Genomic DNA, 18,358 nt, shown 5'->3' on the forward strand with positions numbered 1-18,358 from the left:
CTAGCAAGACCTAGGTTTTGACAGTAGCACTGGGGAGACACACAACAAAACAGGTTTGAAAATGTGATTGAGACTTCAGTCATGTTGAATCTTGTTCATGGTGCATAACTCAAAATACGGGAGCACCTACAAAGCTCAGAATCACAGACACATTGGGATCAAAACTCCACTGTGTCCTCTCCTAGCGTGGGCAGAGAGTACACAGCGGGAATCTGATTCCATGATTTTCCAGATAAGTATATGATTTCATACATGTTCCCAGCCTATGCCAGAAGTGGACATAGCAGAGCTTTCAATCCATTATGATAAATGAGGTCACCTCAATGAAAACTCATAGGTCAAGCACATCCTCAGAGATGATCCCACTCTTCCAATGTAACTTTGAAGTGCAACGTAAATGGGATCTCCAGTAACGGGGGAGTGAGAGATTTTCAGAGGAAATTCTCAGCTATAACAATTTATTTCACTCTCCCCTGAACTATAATATGGCTTACTTGTGCATGCATCCAGGTGGCACTATCATCGTTTTTTGCACAATAATAACATCTAGGTCCCTTGGTACCCTGGAACATCCCTGTTACATTTATAAGTTGCAAAATGTAAAGCAAATGCCCGAGTGTTCCACTCCTGAACCTAAAGTAGTCCTGGTTGTACTACATTCAGTGAAAACTGCATAAGGAGTCAACTTCAGTGTAAGAAGAGGAAATGCAGAGTGAGGTATATGTTATGAGTCGCTCCTCCCAATGGAGATGTTTGAATAATTGCGTACATACTGTGTGTTACTTTTAAAGTACTGAAAATTGTACAGGCCACAAATTGTGTGTGCTGGCATTTGTGCCTAAATTCCTGATTTACATTCACAGGAACAGGAGTACATTCAGTCCCTCAAGCCTGTTCTGCCATTCAGTTAGATCATGGCTGATCTGTCGCTTGTCTTCAATTACCTGCTTTTGCTCCATATCCCTTGATGCACTCTCCGAATAAAAATCTATCCACCTCATTGAAAATTTCAATTGACCCAACATCCACCGCTTTTTGGGTGAGAGTTCAGAGTTCCACTTCCTCTGGTGTGAAAAGTACCTCGTGATTTCATTCCTTTATGGTCGATATTAGTTTTTTAAACATCTATGCCAGCGGTGCTAAGTTACACCAGTACCCTGGAATTCAGTTCACACCATGTCATTTGTACCCACCTGTATTCCTCTATCTACAAATGATGGTCTGTTGTTTATAATGTTTGTGAGCCAGGTTGCAATGACCACATAAAGTGGGCATCACAGATGTGAAGACATGCACACGACAATGTAAAGCTGACCAGGCCAGATAGGATATCATCTAATGCACTTGCCTGTCATTTCTGGCAAAGTTGGCACAATGAGTGATAAGCTAAGGGATTTGGTAATGCAGTTTTAGGACCCTGCCCTTTCTCATGTTGGTTCAAATCCAGCTCGGGTTGATGAATAAAGCGCAACAAGTTTGGACAGGCTTAATTTAGTTCTCAGTGGGTATCGCCCACATCACACGACTGCTTTTGTTTTGGCATTAAATTGGTAACCTCACTTAGAGAGGTTCTGAGAATGATTGTTTGTGAACTGGAAGTGCCAGATCTGGTACATTTACTAGTGCAAAGAGAGATTGTTTCTCTGCGGCTAGGATTTAGGTATGTTGCTGGGGCAGAGAATGACACTCTGCATCTAACCCGTGCCCTGGGTTAAATATGTTAACATTGGTTGATGCTCACTAACTGTACACTCATGTTAAAGTATGGATTTGTACTTTTTCAGTACCAGGAAACCCATTCAAGTTAACAAAAACAAGAAATGCTGGGATCACTCAGCAGGTCTGGCAGCATCTGTGGAAAGAGAAGCAGAGTTAACGTTTCGGGTCAGTGACCCTTCTTCAGAACTGACAAATATTAGAACATTACCTCTCCAACCTGTGAATGAATTCTACACAGATTAAATGACCACAATAGCTTCTCTCTGGAGCCTTGCAGTTGACAGGAAGGATGTCCCACAATGAAGAACAATAAATGTTTTTGTATTATTGAATAAACATCTTAGAGTTGGAAGTAAGTCACTGAGTCTTACAATGAGGAGATCATGAAGTCTGATAGGACACTGGCACACACTGGTGCTGTTGATAGATAGGCTGTTCTTGCTTTTCTCTCCAATTGTCTTGCCTTTTCTCCTACTAACTCCAAAAAGTGCTGAGTTATGCCGGATATGGTTCCAAAGTTGCTGGTAGCCTTCTGGTATTTCATCTAAGTGACCAACCATCATGTGAGAGCCCAGACTGAATAATAGCAGGCTATTTCACCATGGAGAGCATCACTGCCAAGACAATTCTCCCCTGCACAATTCCACACATTTCAGTCGGGGGCTCCCAAGAGTTCTGCAGTCAATTCAAATATTCCTAATGTTGCTGGATATCCTCCCATCCTTCACCCTCGATACCCTTCAGATCATCCAAAATCCTGCTGCCCGTAACTTCTCCCACAATAAGTCCGACTCACCTGTAACCCTGGTCCCATTGAACTACATTGGCTCCCAGTTCTTTGATGCTTCACTTTTAAAATTCTCATTCTTATATTATAAGTCATTCATGGCCTCACTCTCTCTATATCTCAGTAACCTCTACCAACCTTACAACACCACACACCCTGAATACACTGTTCATCTGACTTCTGCCTTTTATATATCCCTCTTCCTTCTCCCCACCATTGATGTTTATGTTATCAGTTGCCTAGATCCTACTCTCTAAAATTCTCTCCCTAAACCCCTCCATCTTTCAGTTACTCACTCTCCTCTAGGATCCTCTTTAGAATCCACTTCTTTTGGCCAAGCATTTGGTCATCATTTATTTTCTTAAGCCTCTGTGAAGCGTCTACAGATGCAAGTTGTTGTTACTGTTCCAGCTGAGTGACAAGCTGTACTTGAGCATTAATTCTCCACAGTTAAGAATAAGTGGAAATAACAACAGTGCAAGTATATCACTATAAGGGAAATGTATTTAAATTGGGCACAGTTAGTCATACTCCATCATGTTATTATGCTAATAAAAAACAATTAAGAAATGTTCAAAAGACAAGTATCTTGTCATGCCAACTGTTTTAAACATGAACGAAGATTTTGCGCATGAGGAATGTACAATAAAGGTGAATGGTATCAATGAATTAATGTCATCGCACAGGAGTCTCTTTTCACTTGTCTGCCATATAATCAGTGTTTAATAATAAACAGTGATTATGGATCGTTACAGGTCAGGCAGAGGAAAACACGCTGAATGAAACTTCAGATTAAAGTAAATAAACCTAAAAGTCAGAGCATAGAAAGCAATCAAAATGTTGACTATAACAATTAAACCCAGTCCATCGACTGAAGCAAATGTTTATTTGAAAGTATAGGACTATTAAGGAAAGAAAGAATTTGCATTATATGGCACCCTACCATGTTCCCAGGATATCCAAAAGCATTCCTGCTCCTCTCGGGTCCACATTGGATAAGCATATTTTCAAATCCTACCTTGTTGGTTCCGGCCTAACAGGTAATCCCTTTAAAGCCTCATGTTTGGCAACATGTAGGCCTTGTTTTCCTCAGTGCAACAGTTGCCAGTACTGCAGCATGAGACAAACTTGTAGTGGGGACCTCAAACAGATAACAGGCCCCTTATTTGCATATACAAAGGGCCTAACACCTATTTCAGGTGTAGGTACTGCACGTCGATTTTTGGGCCTTTATGGCTGGCAGCACATTTTTAGGTAGTAATGAGTGTTTGCTTCCTGCCCACAAAACATTTACACCACTGTGAACAGTTCTGATCTCCCATAATACAAAAAGGCTGCAGAAACACTGGAGAAAATGCAAAATATTTTACTAGGATGATGCCAGAAATGAGAGGATACAACTATCAGGAAACACTGATCAGACTGGGGCTTTATTGAGAATAATGATAATAATGTGAAGTAACCCAATAGAGGTCTTTAAAATTATCAAAGGGTTTGATAGGGGAAACTTAGAGATGTTTTTACTTGTGGTGGAGTCCAAAAGTAGGGTCCATAAATATAAAATAGTCATGAATAAATCCAAGAAATAATTCAGGAGGCACTCTTTGCACAGAGAGTGTTGAGAACGTGGAACCTTCTGAACCATTAAGGGGATTTTACTCCAAAAACATAGTTTTTATTAAAAATAAAGTGTTACTATTTGTATTTTAGGGTGGGGGTACTTGATATTAGAGTTCCTTACCTTGCCAAAAGTAGCTTCCAGGCGCTCCCAGTAGTATTTCTCCTGTCTGAAATAAAAAGGAGTAAACTCTTACAATGTGTCGTCCACTGCAGTGCGTGGGTAGCACAGACAATCTGCTACTTTATCCGCTGATAATCGAGGGTCTGTAAATCTTCCATTTTGGCGCTTGTTGCTGTATTTTGCCAACATGAATAGGGCACATAAAATAATATCAGCTGACCCTCAGCACACACTGGGTTGCCTCATCTTTCTCTGAAGCTGAGAGCACTGTGGTGAATTCTCATGACCTTATGGATAGTATCACATATGTTGCTGGGCAAAGTTCACAGGTACCTCCAGTTATGAAGGAACCCAGAGAGCCCAGTTTTGATATAATCTGGCCATCCACACATTATTGCCATGCTCTGTAATGAGGGGGTGGACTTGGACTCAGGTTAGTTCCAATGCACATCATAATGTGTATTGTCATAGTGTAGATTGGGTGTTGTTTGAAGAAGTCTCAGGTTCATTGCAGGGCTAAAGAACAACTAGTTTATTCTATACATATAATTATTTACACTCTCCACAAGCCTGTCTCGCCAGCACATCTCGTGCTGCTTCTAGCTTCTTCCCAGCCTAATGCCATGTGACTATTATATCATCATCATTACAGTGGAAGAGGTTTACTATCACTGTCACAAACATTAACCCTTTCAGGCCTTTATACTACACATAATGTCAAGACCTGTATTGGATTCTGGGATAGTGTAGTGACTGCAGAGTGCCATGGTGCACCACCACACAATGGGTTTCGATGAAGTTTGTGCAAAGAAGCAAGAGTGTTTAGTGAATCCGTATTGGTTTTACTTCTGAGCTGCATCATAGCGATACATTCATCAGTTAAATTGTAGCATAATAGGGGCATAAGTGACACTACCTTTGTCCTTGCCTCGAAAATGCAGGATGCTACAGTAACACTACCCACAGGTAGCTACTTAAATGGTTTATTAATGTTAAGATTTTTCTGTCCAATTTTCTCCTCCTCCCTCCTGACTCAAGCTAGGGTCAGCCCTCTTGTGTCTCCGCCAATTGTTCATTCTTCAAGGCTATTCAACATGAAAGGCATCACAGATGCACGTGTGCTGACAACCCCTGGCATTTATTATGGTTTCTCACAAATATGAAGCTGGGGGTATTCTAGTATCCTTTGTGATTAGTGAACCTCTTCTATTAAGTCCAATAGTTTTCAAGGACTTTCACTTCATTACGATTACTGGATTATCCCTCCTCCTTGAGATCTCAGTAACAGAAAGCTACAAACAGTGTATAACCTTGAATTGTAATCTTTAGGCAAGAGAATGAGCTATCCTGCATGAGAACCTGCTCTTAGCTTGGTATCTCAATGCACTGCACTGATTTATTACAGCTTTTTCCCCAGCTGATGATTCACTAGAGATGCTGTCTACCTACAGAAATAATAAACATTTTCCAAAATTACTTATGAAATCTTTACACCCCTCATAGAATTAATTTATTTCTGTTCTTACAATTGAAATCTTTAATTTATTTTCTTGTACTCTCCCTCAGTTTAGATCTCCTCAGGGTATCCTGCAATCTCTATCCACCAACTGTTGCCCTTTGCCCTGCTCTCAGGTTTTAACCAATACTGTTTTACAAACAATAATCAGAGTGTCTATTGACACCACAGTATCAGCCAATGAGTTGGAGCTGGGGCAGGACTTGCACCTGGATTTACTCAGCAAACAGAATCATTTAAATATTGCACAACAGCAAACTGTGCACAGAGTTTATTTAAAAAGAGTCTCTATTGTTAAACTCCAGAAAGCATGTTATGGAAGGATAATGCTGGAGCCTATCTTTACTCAATTTCACATTTATTGTACAGAGTAAAAGGATTACAAACATGTCACTCAACCCCTCCACCAGTCTCAGTAAGTGTCTGCTTATAAGTGCTCAAGTAAGACCACAATTAACACCCTCCACCTGCATATAATCAAACAATTGATATACAATTAACAGACTAACATCTATGAACTGCAGCAAACAGAATTCCTAGCCAAAATGACAGCAAAGCCTCCAGATAAAAGCAGGGCTATTTCCCTAGCCAAATGCAGTAAGTGGAGGATAGTCACACAATACAAATTAAGCACATAAAATCAATCCTAGTCACTTACAACAGTGTAGTCTCCAGGCATGATTGACTGGTGAATTACTGATCATCTCCATTCTAGCCCAGAATAGTGGTGTCACTATATGCAACCAGCAATAATGAGAAGGCACATTGTATGAGTGGCCCAGTCTTTGATTCCCCTCACCATAGTCTAGAAATGATGGAGTGATATTCTTGTACGAATGCACAATATATTTGTGACAAATTTATTTCCCTATTTTCATGGAGGCAATGGCCTATTTAATAAATCGATTAATGCTTCTGTTCAAATAGTGGAGGAGAAATTTGTTATGAACATGTTAAATGTTCATACAATAATGCAGCTCAGGGTCACATTCAAACTTATTTGTGTCAAACCTGCAGAAGCAAAAATGTTGCAAGAATGGAAATTAAGATATCAATGAAGAGTAGATAAATACAAAGTTGGCATCTTACCTCTGTGATTTCACTGCTCCATCCTGCTTCACAAAAACGCTGGTCTGGGGCTGGGAAATCAAGACTATTTTGATTAATCACTAAGCTTAGAGGACACAATTCCAGACAAATATATTTACAATGATTATGTGTTAGTTCTGCTGAATTTTAAACAATTCCTGACTCCTCCTCGGAAATTTCTGAGAGGAGAGACCCAAACAGATACTGAAGGTGCAAACCACAGCCATAATGGCCGGGAATTTCAGGAGCTGCCTCTGGCCCCAGAGGCTTTTGATGTTCACAAGCCTTCAGTTATTCCATTTTGATACACAATATACGAGCAAACGTAGTAACAGGTTAGTTGTGAGTCCATTAGAAAATCATCAACCCTGCTCCTGTGTTCCATTATAATCTTCACTGATTTTCCAGCACTGGGAAATCAGCATTTTACTTTTAAAAGCGCTCATGGAGTTTGCAGCTTTAGTCCCTGTCCCCGACCTCTGTAGGACTCTGCTATCTGACTTCGTGCAGCCTGCCTACACCCTGCCCTCCTCCTCCTGTTCACAACTCCATTAACTCAGAATGCTGCCCATACTTTAGCCATCACTGCTCTCTCATTCTGGCTGTAACTTTTATTTTGAATTTCTGTCCCTCTTTTTTCACCCTCATTTGTGTTGCTTTTTTTTTTGATCGCCAGTCCCACTGCTTTCATTAAAGCCGTTTCCACTCCATGCTTTATTTTCTTGCTTCATCACTTTTTTAAAGACCATTTTCTTCCCTCTCCCTCTTTCTTAAATATTTATTCCCACGTTTTTGTCCCTGACCAACTAACTTTCCTCAGTCTTTTTTTTCTAGAAAGTCTGTTGCCTAAAATATTTGTCCGTCACTATCTCATTCACCCTGAGTGTCTCTTCACCACTTACTGATTTTTTAAAAAAAAATCCTGAACATGCCAACTCAGAGTCTCAGTACAAGCAAAACTCTGAGGGGTGGCAGGGCTACCTGCCCGCAAGCAGTGGGTAGCTGAACAAACTAATTAAGGGCCACTTAAGGCCAATGAATTTTCCAGTCGATTTCCATGCTCCTGGAGGTGGCGGGAGCCAGTTTAACTGCCTGGAGGTGGCCTCCCAGCTGCAGACCAAGGGACCAGTGCTCCAGGCAGGCTTAGACACCCATGCCTGTCTGGGTGCAGCAGCAGCCACAGGCTGCCCTGCAGATGGGTGTCCCACCACCACCACTATCACCTACCACCTACCACACCACCCCCCCACCCCCAACAGTGGTGGTTTGGCTGCAAAAGACTTTTTTATTTGAACTTTGAATAAGTTGGAGACGGTGCCCTCTCCCTCTACTACTCATGATTCCTTTCTTTGCACAACCAAATCATCTTTATAAAATATCCCCACAAATCCTCATTACTTTCCTCACAAGTCACTTGCCAAGCCCACATTATTATTCTAAGGCCCATCCCAAATCCTTACAAACAAATAGTCCATTCCTACAAACTACACCATCGCACATGCACTAGTGACTGTCACACCAAACCCACATCCTTTCAAAAGATATTGTGGTCAATTTTCCTGTTTCACTTAAATTAGAAGCATAGAATGGTTGTAGCACAGAAGGAGGCTATTTGACCCGTCATTTCCATGCTGGCTCTCTGCAAGAGCAACTCAGTTAGTCTCCCTCCCCCTCCCTTTCCCCATAGCCCCACAATTGTTTCTCTCTTCAGTTAATTATCCAATTCCCTTTTGAAAACCATGATTGAATCTGTCTCCACCACACTCTCAGGCAGTTCATTCCAGATCCTAACGACATGCTGCATCATTGACAGAAAACTGGAGACTCCTTTAGGGGCATGTGCTCCTCCCCATATTCCCATAGTTTGTGCAGCCAGTGTGCCCAGCTGGAGGACCAGGAAACTCGACCCCGTATCATCTCCCTGACCAGGGGCAGCACCATGGTATGTTGCCTAGTACATTGTTAACTTGAGTCAATCAACAGTCATTTGTTGAAATTCTGTAGCCCATTGCACTTTCAGCCCCACACAACATACCCCACTCCCAGAGCAGTGCGATGGCTGCAGGAGCTGTTTTACAATTCTGCTCTTCAGCCAGATATATGGAGATACATGAGAGTTGATTGGGGAGACTGTGTTTGTGTGTTTCCACCCTTTAATGCTAATTCTGCTCTCTGCGTCCCCTCTCTAACAACACAACTGAGATTGGGAAGTTGGAATGTAGAGAGGAGAGATTATAAAACTGATACCATCAAATGGATGACATCATGGAGACACAATTAGATGGAGTCTAGTGAACTCATTCCTTGTTCAGTTTGTTCTAGGACAGTGGATGAATCCCACTTCCATGTTCCTGAATGAAGAATATAACCACCCCTGCTAAAGTCAATACAATTAAATCTTTTGCAGCAGTCTTTCTCTAACCAACTCAAACAGTGCACAGGGAACGATTAGCTGCCTACATGACAACAGTCACTGCACTTCAAAGAATTGACTGTATGCAAAGCAATTTGAGACCTATCTTGGAGGCATAATGAAGCTCAATATAAATTGAAAATTCTCTTTAATGAAATATAAAGGCTCCAAAAAGTCCAGTTATATACTAGGGGAGGGGAGGTCAGAGAATGAGCAGTCAAGACAGTAGCACCCATTTGCGTCAGCATGTAGGTTATGGTGTTTATTTTTTTTAATTTATAGATACAGCACTGAAACAGGCCCTTCGGCCCACTGAGTCTGTGCTGACCATCAACCACCCATTTATACTAACCCGACATTGATCCCATATTCCTCACCACATCCCCACCTTCCCTTAATTCTCCTACCACCTTCCTACACTAGGGGCAATTTACAATGGTCAATTTACCTATCAACCTGCAAGTCTTTGGCTGTGGGAGGAAACCAGAGCACCCGGTGGAAACGCACGCGGTCACAGGGAGAACTTGCAAACTCCACACAGGCACTACCCACGAACCAAACCCAGGTCGCTGGAGCTGTGAGGCTGCGGTGCTAACCGCTGCACCACTGTGCCACCCTTTAGCCTACTCACAATTGTTCAAATATAAAAAAGAAAGAAAAAAAGAGAAAAGGAAAAGAAAAAGAAAGGTAGAACTTTGTATTCCGCGACTCATTAACACAGAGGGGGCAGACTGCCCACCCCCGATGGCGTAGAGTGGGGGTGCGTTTTGTCCCCAGCAACAGCATCCAGTGTCACCGCTCAGGCGCGGTGCCATTTTTAAATGGCTTCAAGCCCTTCAGTTTAATTAAAAATTTTAAAGGTCCCATTGTTCTGAAAATTGAAATAAAATTTTAATGTCACTTTGAATCCCCTCTCCCACCCGCCCCACCACTGAGTACTCAATATATAAATTGCTCTATCCCCCCAAAACAAACTTTTACTCTGCTGCTGAATTTCACCCCCCCCACAAAACTTTGTTACCTTTAACCCTCAACCCCTTCCCATCATCCCTTCAGCCAATAGTAAGAGTTTTCCCCGCGAACCCACCCTGAAAATGTCACTCCTTCCTCCTCCCCACCAATGTCATGCCTCGGATCTCCAAATGGAGATCCGAAGACGTGAGAGTTACGGTCACTGGTTGGAATATCAGCGTGGGATGGCCGTTGGGACAAGGGAGGTGTTTATGCATGTATTAATATTTATTTAAATATTTAAATCAAGGCGCCACAGCCAAGAGGCGGGGAGGGGGTGGGCCGTCTCGAGGCCTCACCACCGCTGATAAAATGGGGCACAGCCTTCCCAGCGCGAGGCCTGTGGCGGACCTCCCTCGGAAGTATTTTCCTGGCCCCCTGCCACAGCCCCGACATCAGGAGGTTGGTAAAATTCAGCCCCACAGCTTTATTGTTTAAGAATCCATTCAATTCAAGAATATTTCAGGAGGGGTGTAAGATGGCTGCAATTGACACCTCTTAGCTTCGAAGATTTTCCTTTGCCCCTGTCAGACAGTTTGAATATACAAAGGCTAAGTCCTTTTCCTCTGATGGCCATTTTAGAGCACATTGTTCATTTTTTAAAAGTAAGGTCCATTTTTGAAAAGACAAAGTCAGTTTTTATAACTCTTCAGTTTTAGTCCATAATTTTACATCATCGTATTTCTTGTACGCGCAACAAAGTGGAGTCACTGTTGTCACATTGGCAAAAATGTCAGCCAAATTTCCAATAAACGATGTCCCAAAACAGCAAACAGGTAAATGACCAGTCAATCTGTTTTTGGAGGCATTGAGTGAGGGATAAACATTGGGCAAGACAATGATTATTTCTTGCTTGTCTTCAAATAGTGCATTGGGATCTTTAAAGTCATAGAGTCAGAGTCATTTACGGCACAGAAGGAGGCCATTCAGCCCATCAAGTCCATGCCAGCTCTCCACAGAGCTATCCAGTCAGTCCCACTCCCCCACTCAATCCCAAGTTAATTTCCTTCACATGGCCATCCAATTTCCTTTTGAAGTCATCGATTGTCTCTGCTTCCACCTCCCTTGTGGGCATCGAGTTCCAGGTTATTACCACCTGTTGCATCAAAACATTCTTCCTCATATTCCCCTTGCATCTCTTGCCCAAAACCTTCAATCTGTGTCTCCGAGTCCTTGTAGCATTAATTAATGGGGACAGTTTTTCCTTGTCTAACTTATCTAAGCCGGTCATAATCTTGTACACTTCTAGTAAATCTTCCCTCAGTCTCTTTTGTTCTAAGGAGAACAATCCCAGCTTTTCCAACCTAACCTTGTAACTAAAATGCCCCATCCCTGGTGTGTACATATGGCTACAAGACTGAAGATGACATTTCATCCTTACGCCTTGAGGATTCTGCCTCTGTGATTGCCCTGTCTCCCTCCTCACTCGCTATATCTGCCGCCTCCTCCTCAGCCATGCACCTGAATAGGTAGATGAGGCCTCAGTTTAATGTCTCATCCAAAAGAGGGCACCTCTCTGACAACACAGCACTCTCTAAGTACAGCACTGAAGTTTCAGACGAGATTACGTGCCCAAGTCCTGGAGTGGGGTTTGAGCCCAGAATCTTCTGACTCAAAAGTGAAAGTGCCATCACTGGACAAAACTGACAAGGCTGCATACGGCCACCAATTAGGAGCTTGTAACTTCATCCAGAATTGCATGCAACTGCAACATCCTTTTTGTAAAAGGAATGATACCTGATGTATTGCTTGGGAGGAGCCTGTGCTTATGTACTAAGGGGGTGAAATTGGCTTACAGCAGCAGCGAGAAACAGGCTCGTTGGGAATCAGCTGCCGTTTTTCACCGCAGCAGTTTTTGCTTTCCATTGACTTGGAAAACATTGCCAAGATTATTAATTTCAAACCAAGTAAAAACAACGGTGAGACTAGGAACGGAGTCTCCAGAAAGAGTCTGAACTATTGTTCTGTGGACTTTAGTGGAAAGAAATCAGGCATGGTTTAAAATTTGATTCGCAGTGAGCCACTTCCACTCTACTGGCATAGAACAATTTCACCCCCTAAGTCTTTACAAACTTTTGGAGCTTTCAAATCTTTGAACTTTTCTGAAATCACATCATATTATGCAGGGCATTCTCTTACCTTTGTTCTTAATTTGCCATTCCAAAATATTGGAGCGACAGGGTGAATATTCTGCAAAGCTGCTGAAGTTTTGAACCGCTATTAAACACGTGCCCACTGGTGTTACTCCACCGGTTTCATTCCTGGAGGTGTACCTCTCCACATAGCTCCAGTGATACATTGGTGCACAGGCCTAGAGATTGGACACAGATGGTAAGAGTTGACAGCTCATTGGAGAATTGTGTGTGGGCACTTACAGCATGGATTGTCTTGATTTTTTTTTTCATAAAAAAACTCTTTCTCCAAAGGAGCATCACAAAGTTGTCTGATCCGGTCCTCACCAAATGGCCACGCATATGTTTCAATTCATTCTTAGGATATGGGCAGTGCTGGCAAAGCCTCAATTATTAGTCATCCCCAGCCACCCGGAGAAGGTGCTGCTGGTGGTAGACCATGTCCTAAAAGTTCTTGTGCTGACTGTATGTGTAAGGGAGGAAATCCAAGATTTTCACCCCACATCCATGCAATGGTGGTGGTAGATATTGAATTTAGTGGCAGGGACATCAGCTTAAGACTTCTTTCACAGGCTACTGGATAGAAATGGAAATCCTGACCGATTTTCACCTCCACAACCAAGATTCCCTGGCTGAGATTAGCTCAGCCAGAACAGACCAGGGTATCGAGTCAGTCACCTTTTTGGACTGAACGGCATAGCTAACCTCTGCCATAGCCAACCAAATGCATTGTGGAAGCACAAAGTGGAATAGTCGCAAATAATGATTATTAATGGTAGATTCCAGAATATCTCAGTGCCCAATTTAAAATGGCCTAGCAAGCCCACAAATGCCCAAAATTTGCAGTCAAAATATTTCCTGCAGGTTCTTATTACAGGTAATATCTTGCCGTCCATCAAATGTAATTTTTTGGACTCCTTCCCATGGTCTCGTAAGCAAAGGACTAATACTAAACTCGACCATCCCATGGTCCTAATCTATGCTGAATTACATCAAGTCTACTGCACTGAAGCAGGCCATTCTGCCCAACTGATTTATGACAGTGTTTAAGCTCCACATGAACTACCTCCCACATTCATCTAACCCTCTCAACATATCCTTCTATTCCTTTCTCCCTTGTGCTTATCTAGCTTTCCCTTCAATGCATCTATGCTATTTTCCTTAACAATTCCCTGTGGTAGCATGTTCCACATTCTTTCCACTCTTTGAGTACAGCAGTTTTTTTCCTGAACTCCCTATTGGATTTATTTGTGATTATCTTACATTTATGATCTCTAAACAAATGTATTTATTCTCAGCTGGAACAATAGCTAACACTGATCTAGCCACTCCTGAGCTGGGGGTGGGGGGGCGGTGGGAGAAAAATTAATCAGGGGCCTTATTCTTAGTGGCTATTTCATGGCTTTTGCTGGAAAATACAGATGTCTAAACATCAGGGCGGGTTCAACCATGATTCCCCCCATGGTCAAATAACCCGCTGACACACAATTGCTGGATTCTCCATTTAGAATATTCAATTGGATGAGAATCAAAGTGCAGCTGGCAATGTAGACTGCATCCCAGCAAGGGTCAGTGGAAGAGGAAGGGCAATTAGCAAAGCAAAAGGGAAAAAAATTCTTGTTATTCAAGTATCTGCTTTATTCTATAATTAATCACCTAAATTTGGCATGAAGTTTATCTCTGCCACTTAATTCAGCACATCAGGAGTCCAGCAAGTCCATAACCAGTAGCCTCTCATTAGCAAACTAATAATTTAAAGAACCCAGATTAAACACTTATTCATCAGAGAACTAATAAACACTAAAGACTCCCTGTCAATTAGCCCAATGGTATTAACTATTAAATAGGAGACTATATTTGAATTTAGATCAAAGATACAACAGTTACTTAAAAGTAAAACAACTTGAATTTATGTAGCACACTTAATGTAGTAAAAAGTCCCAAGGCACTTCACAGGAGTGTTATCATTCAAATTTTGACACTGAGCCACATAAAGAAATATTAGGGTGGATGACCAAAAGCTTGGTCAAAGGGGTAGGTTTTTAAATGCACCTTAATGGAGGAAAGAGAGGTAGAGAGATGGAGAGGTCTAAGGAGGAAATTCCGGAGCTTAGGGCCTCGGCAAGTGAAGGTATATCCACCAATGGTGGAGCAATAAAGATCGGGAAAGCGCAAGAGGCCAGAATTGAAGGAATGCTGGTATCTTGGAGGACTGCAGGGCCCGAAGAGGTTACAGAGCTAGGGAGGGATGAGGCCATGGAGTGATTTGAAAACAAGGGTGAGATTTCAAAATCTAAATTTTAAAATTGAGCTGTTGCCGTACTGGAAGCCAATGTAGGTCAGCGTGCACAGGGGTGGTGATGGGTAAATGGGGCTTGTTACAAGTTAGGTCACAGTTAATATACATATTTAAATACATAATGTGGCAAGTTGATCATTTTGTAATCAAGTAGTTAATTATTATCCCACAAGTGTGATTTCTTCAAGATGTAATTAGTCAGCAATAAATAACAATATGGGAAGGCACGTGTGAATTCAGAATTGCCAACAAAACATGCTATCAGAGCCCGAGCACATGAACATGAAGCCAATAGGCTTTAACTCAAAGAGGAAATATGAGAGCAGATTCTGTGGTGGGGGCCTCCCTGCACGAAGCGGTGGTTGTAGGAAGTTTAAATGATTGGACAGAAAAGCAAGCATGCAGGGCTGGGGTTTCCTGGCCAGTGGTTTGTGGGAGTCATGTCCTGCATCAGGAGTGCCCTATTGTGAAAGAAGCCCGATAGCCAATTCTTTTCTCATAAGCTGCTCAATACATATGGGTGGAAGTTCCTGTAAGGGCATAATTGGGAAAGGACGTGTGAAATAACACCCATTTTACCAGTCTATTTACATGCTAATTTCCTGCCAATCTCATTAACCACTGCATTTAGGGATGGGCAATAAATGCTGGCCTTGCCAGTGGCACCCACATCCCATGAAACGAATAAAAAAAATTATAGAACTGGGTGTAAACAAGCAGAAATCAGCTAAACAATCGTGCCCAAAGAAAGCACAGAACTCACACCAAATAATCCTGTTTTAAGCATGAAAATGAAAGTTTCGAGCCATCATTCATGTGTAATCGCACAGCATATTTCAGACTATGCAATCGTCTGAGCTTTTCCATTTTGGTGAAATTTTAACTTCCACCCAAGTTTCTTTGATTCTTAACCAAATATTTGATTTACACCCCAAGTATACAAATCCACAGGAAATTCCGCCCCATAGTCATTGTTCCAAATTTACACTATATGAACTCACCACAACTTGCTCCTTGTGTGCTTTGACTGTTGCCCCAAACCATTGTTTGGACTTAAAATCCTTCATAATTTCTTGAGAATTGACAATATGTCGGTCACCTGCACAAATAAATTCAGGTTATTGAACCATTGCATCAGCATTAGTAGCTGAAAGACATTCAGCTAGTTGGCAGACTCTGTAAATGGATACAATTACTTAAAATCCATCATCAGAAATGTCCCCACCATCCCACTCACCATAACTTGCCATTTTTAATTTTGGTCCTTCCCTCAAATTTCCTCTTTTTGCTCTCCAGCAGGTGCAGAATCGTGTTGTGGCACAGTTCAATGAACAAGGATCTCACCAAGGGACCATTCCTTAAGTGGGAGCCAGGATCAGTGATATTTGCAAGGCTATTCAGTTCTGGAGGGTGTCACAACAAAGCCCAATGCTGTCCTCAACCAAGAAAAACTACAAATGATTTAATCGTCTCCAGAAAGCTCAGGCTCTTCCACCTTGAATGGAGGTGAATGAGAGGAGGCCTGAGAGAGAGATCTAAGATGTTAGGTGGAGTAGCAAATGTTTATCAAGAGCACTATTTCAAGATAAGTCATGACTGCAGGCCAAGGGACAGAGGTACAAACTAGCAAAAGCAAATTTCAGGACTGATGCTTGGAAGTCTTTACACAAAGGAGGATAATCTTAACTTTTGGCAATATCAGAGCAATCTTCATTTCCAATTGCAGTGACGTGTAGCCGCTGGTGTAGTGCAGGTAAATGCAACAGCTAATTTTCACACAGCAAGGTCTCACAAACAGTAATGGATAAATAACCAGCCAGTCTGTTTTTAGCAGTATTGGTTGATTGGTAAATGTTGGCCAGGACAGCAGAAGAACGCCCCTACCCTTCTTCACATGGTGTTATGTGATCTTTTAAACCCACCTGAGGTGGTACATTGGGCCTTGGTTTAATGCTTTATGTGAAAGACAACACTCTGACAGTGCAGCACTCCTCCAGTACTGCGCTAAAGTGCCAGCCAAGATTATGTGCTCAAGTCTCTTGAGTGGGATTTGGATCCAAGACATCCTGACTCAGAGGCAAGAGCGTTACCAACTAAGCCAAGATTGATGCCTTTGTGCCATCTTAATCCATCAACTCTAACTCCCAATTCATTTTTTCTGAGAAACTCAAAGCTCTCCCAGTCTTCCTTTAAAACCTAACCTTGGCATCAACTAGCCACTATTCCTGGATTTACCTCATCTTTTCTCCTACCCTTTTCAATTTTGGTGGTGTCCTACACCTTGATCCTTGGCTCGCCATCCAGCTTTTGCACACACAAGAAAATCCCTGTCGGGTATACCCTCCAATCCCTGAGATGTAATATGGTTTGGCTCTAGTGATTGACAAAGCAGGGCATCACTGATTCGAGCAACAACGTGACAGCAGTTCTACTTTAACCATTGTACTTATAGTGCTCACAGAGCTAAAAGGAGGAACAAACCGGCTGAAAATATAAATTGCATTATAAAAACTTATTATGGGAACAATAAACAATCTGCCATTGCATTTCAGTTGAGTGTTCAACAATATTAAAAATGACCAAAACAAAATCAATATATTCAGTATATTAGAAAATCAATGCAGTATGTTCCCCAAGGCAAAAAGAGCAGAGAACAAAACCTGCAATCAAAATACAGCTTGCTGCTCCCTCTGTTGCTACAGTGCAACACCATCAGTAGAGTACTGTGCCCAGGAAGGACACAGGTTCAATCTGGCCTGAGTTAACTAGCGGTAAGTGCACTAGGAGTGACCCCAATCCTGGTATAGGGAGGGGGAGAAAATTCAATTAAAGGTGGGATATCGCCATTGTCCAATGACTGTGTCTTTGATGCTGATTCTCTTCAGGCACTGGCTTCCTGTTTAACTGGGTGTAGAGGCTTGAGGCCTTCTCTATGCTGGTTATACTGACAATGTATCTCTGATGCACAATGTTTAGTTGGACCCTGCACACTGTCAAGGCTATTTACAGAGCTGAAATATTTTATCTTAATGAGATGGCCCTCATGCAATTGGAAGGCAGGAGCAGCATCCGAAAGACTGAGAGCATGCAGAACATGGATGATGTTTGTGAAGGGGTGGGGGACGGGGGGAGCTAATATTGCTTTTGGTTGGTCTATTGTTGTTAAAAGTGTATTATAGCTTTTACTGTATCCCTTAGCAACAGTTTGTTTCTTTGTCACTTGGGTCTTTCTGAACACGGAAGTTGTTGATACTTCCGTATATTTGCAAGTTCTGGAAGAGAGTGAGGAAGGACAGAAGAACGAAATATGCTTGAGAGATTCATTTGCTTCATTGATATTTTTCCAAGGCACATCCTTACATTGAGGGTTGTGTGTACCGTGCCAGAGCCTCTAACCTGGACGAGTCTAAAGAAACCTTGCCTGCCCTGGTTAAGTACTCAAAGGAAGCCAACTACTGCAACCAGATGTCAAGCCCACTTCCAGCAGTGCCACAGATCAGTCATTTGCAGAAAAGGTCAGAGCTGCTTTGAACTTTTATGTGGCAGGTTCCACTCAGTTGAGTGCAGGAGATTTCCGCATCATTCCTAACCTTTGCTTTACAACAGCATCAAATAGGTAACAGACACATGGCCTCCCATTATTAAGTCGGG

General features: G+C 42.1%; 1 protein-coding gene across 1 annotated transcript in view; it reads right to left on the minus strand.

Moving 5' to 3' along the window:
* LOC137348072 (integrin alpha-8-like) overlaps window positions 1–18,358 on the minus strand; it is a 108,679-nt gene that overhangs the window by 81,863 nt on the left and 8,458 nt on the right. The window contains exons 3-6 of the mRNA XM_068013232.1: window positions 15,709–15,806; window positions 12,416–12,587; window positions 6,853–6,902; window positions 4,248–4,293 (exon numbers count right to left, since the gene is read on the minus strand). Coding sequence (XP_067869333.1) covers window positions 4,248–4,293; window positions 6,853–6,902; window positions 12,416–12,587; window positions 15,709–15,806 — 366 coding nt within the window. The remainder of the gene's footprint in view (window positions 1–4,247; window positions 4,294–6,852; window positions 6,903–12,415; window positions 12,588–15,708; window positions 15,807–18,358) is intronic.

Source organism: Heterodontus francisci, chromosome 33 (assembly GCF_036365525.1).
Source record: "Heterodontus francisci isolate sHetFra1 chromosome 33, sHetFra1.hap1, whole genome shotgun sequence".
In the NCBI taxonomy this organism is placed as follows: Eukaryota; Metazoa; Chordata; class Chondrichthyes; order Heterodontiformes; family Heterodontidae; genus Heterodontus; species Heterodontus francisci.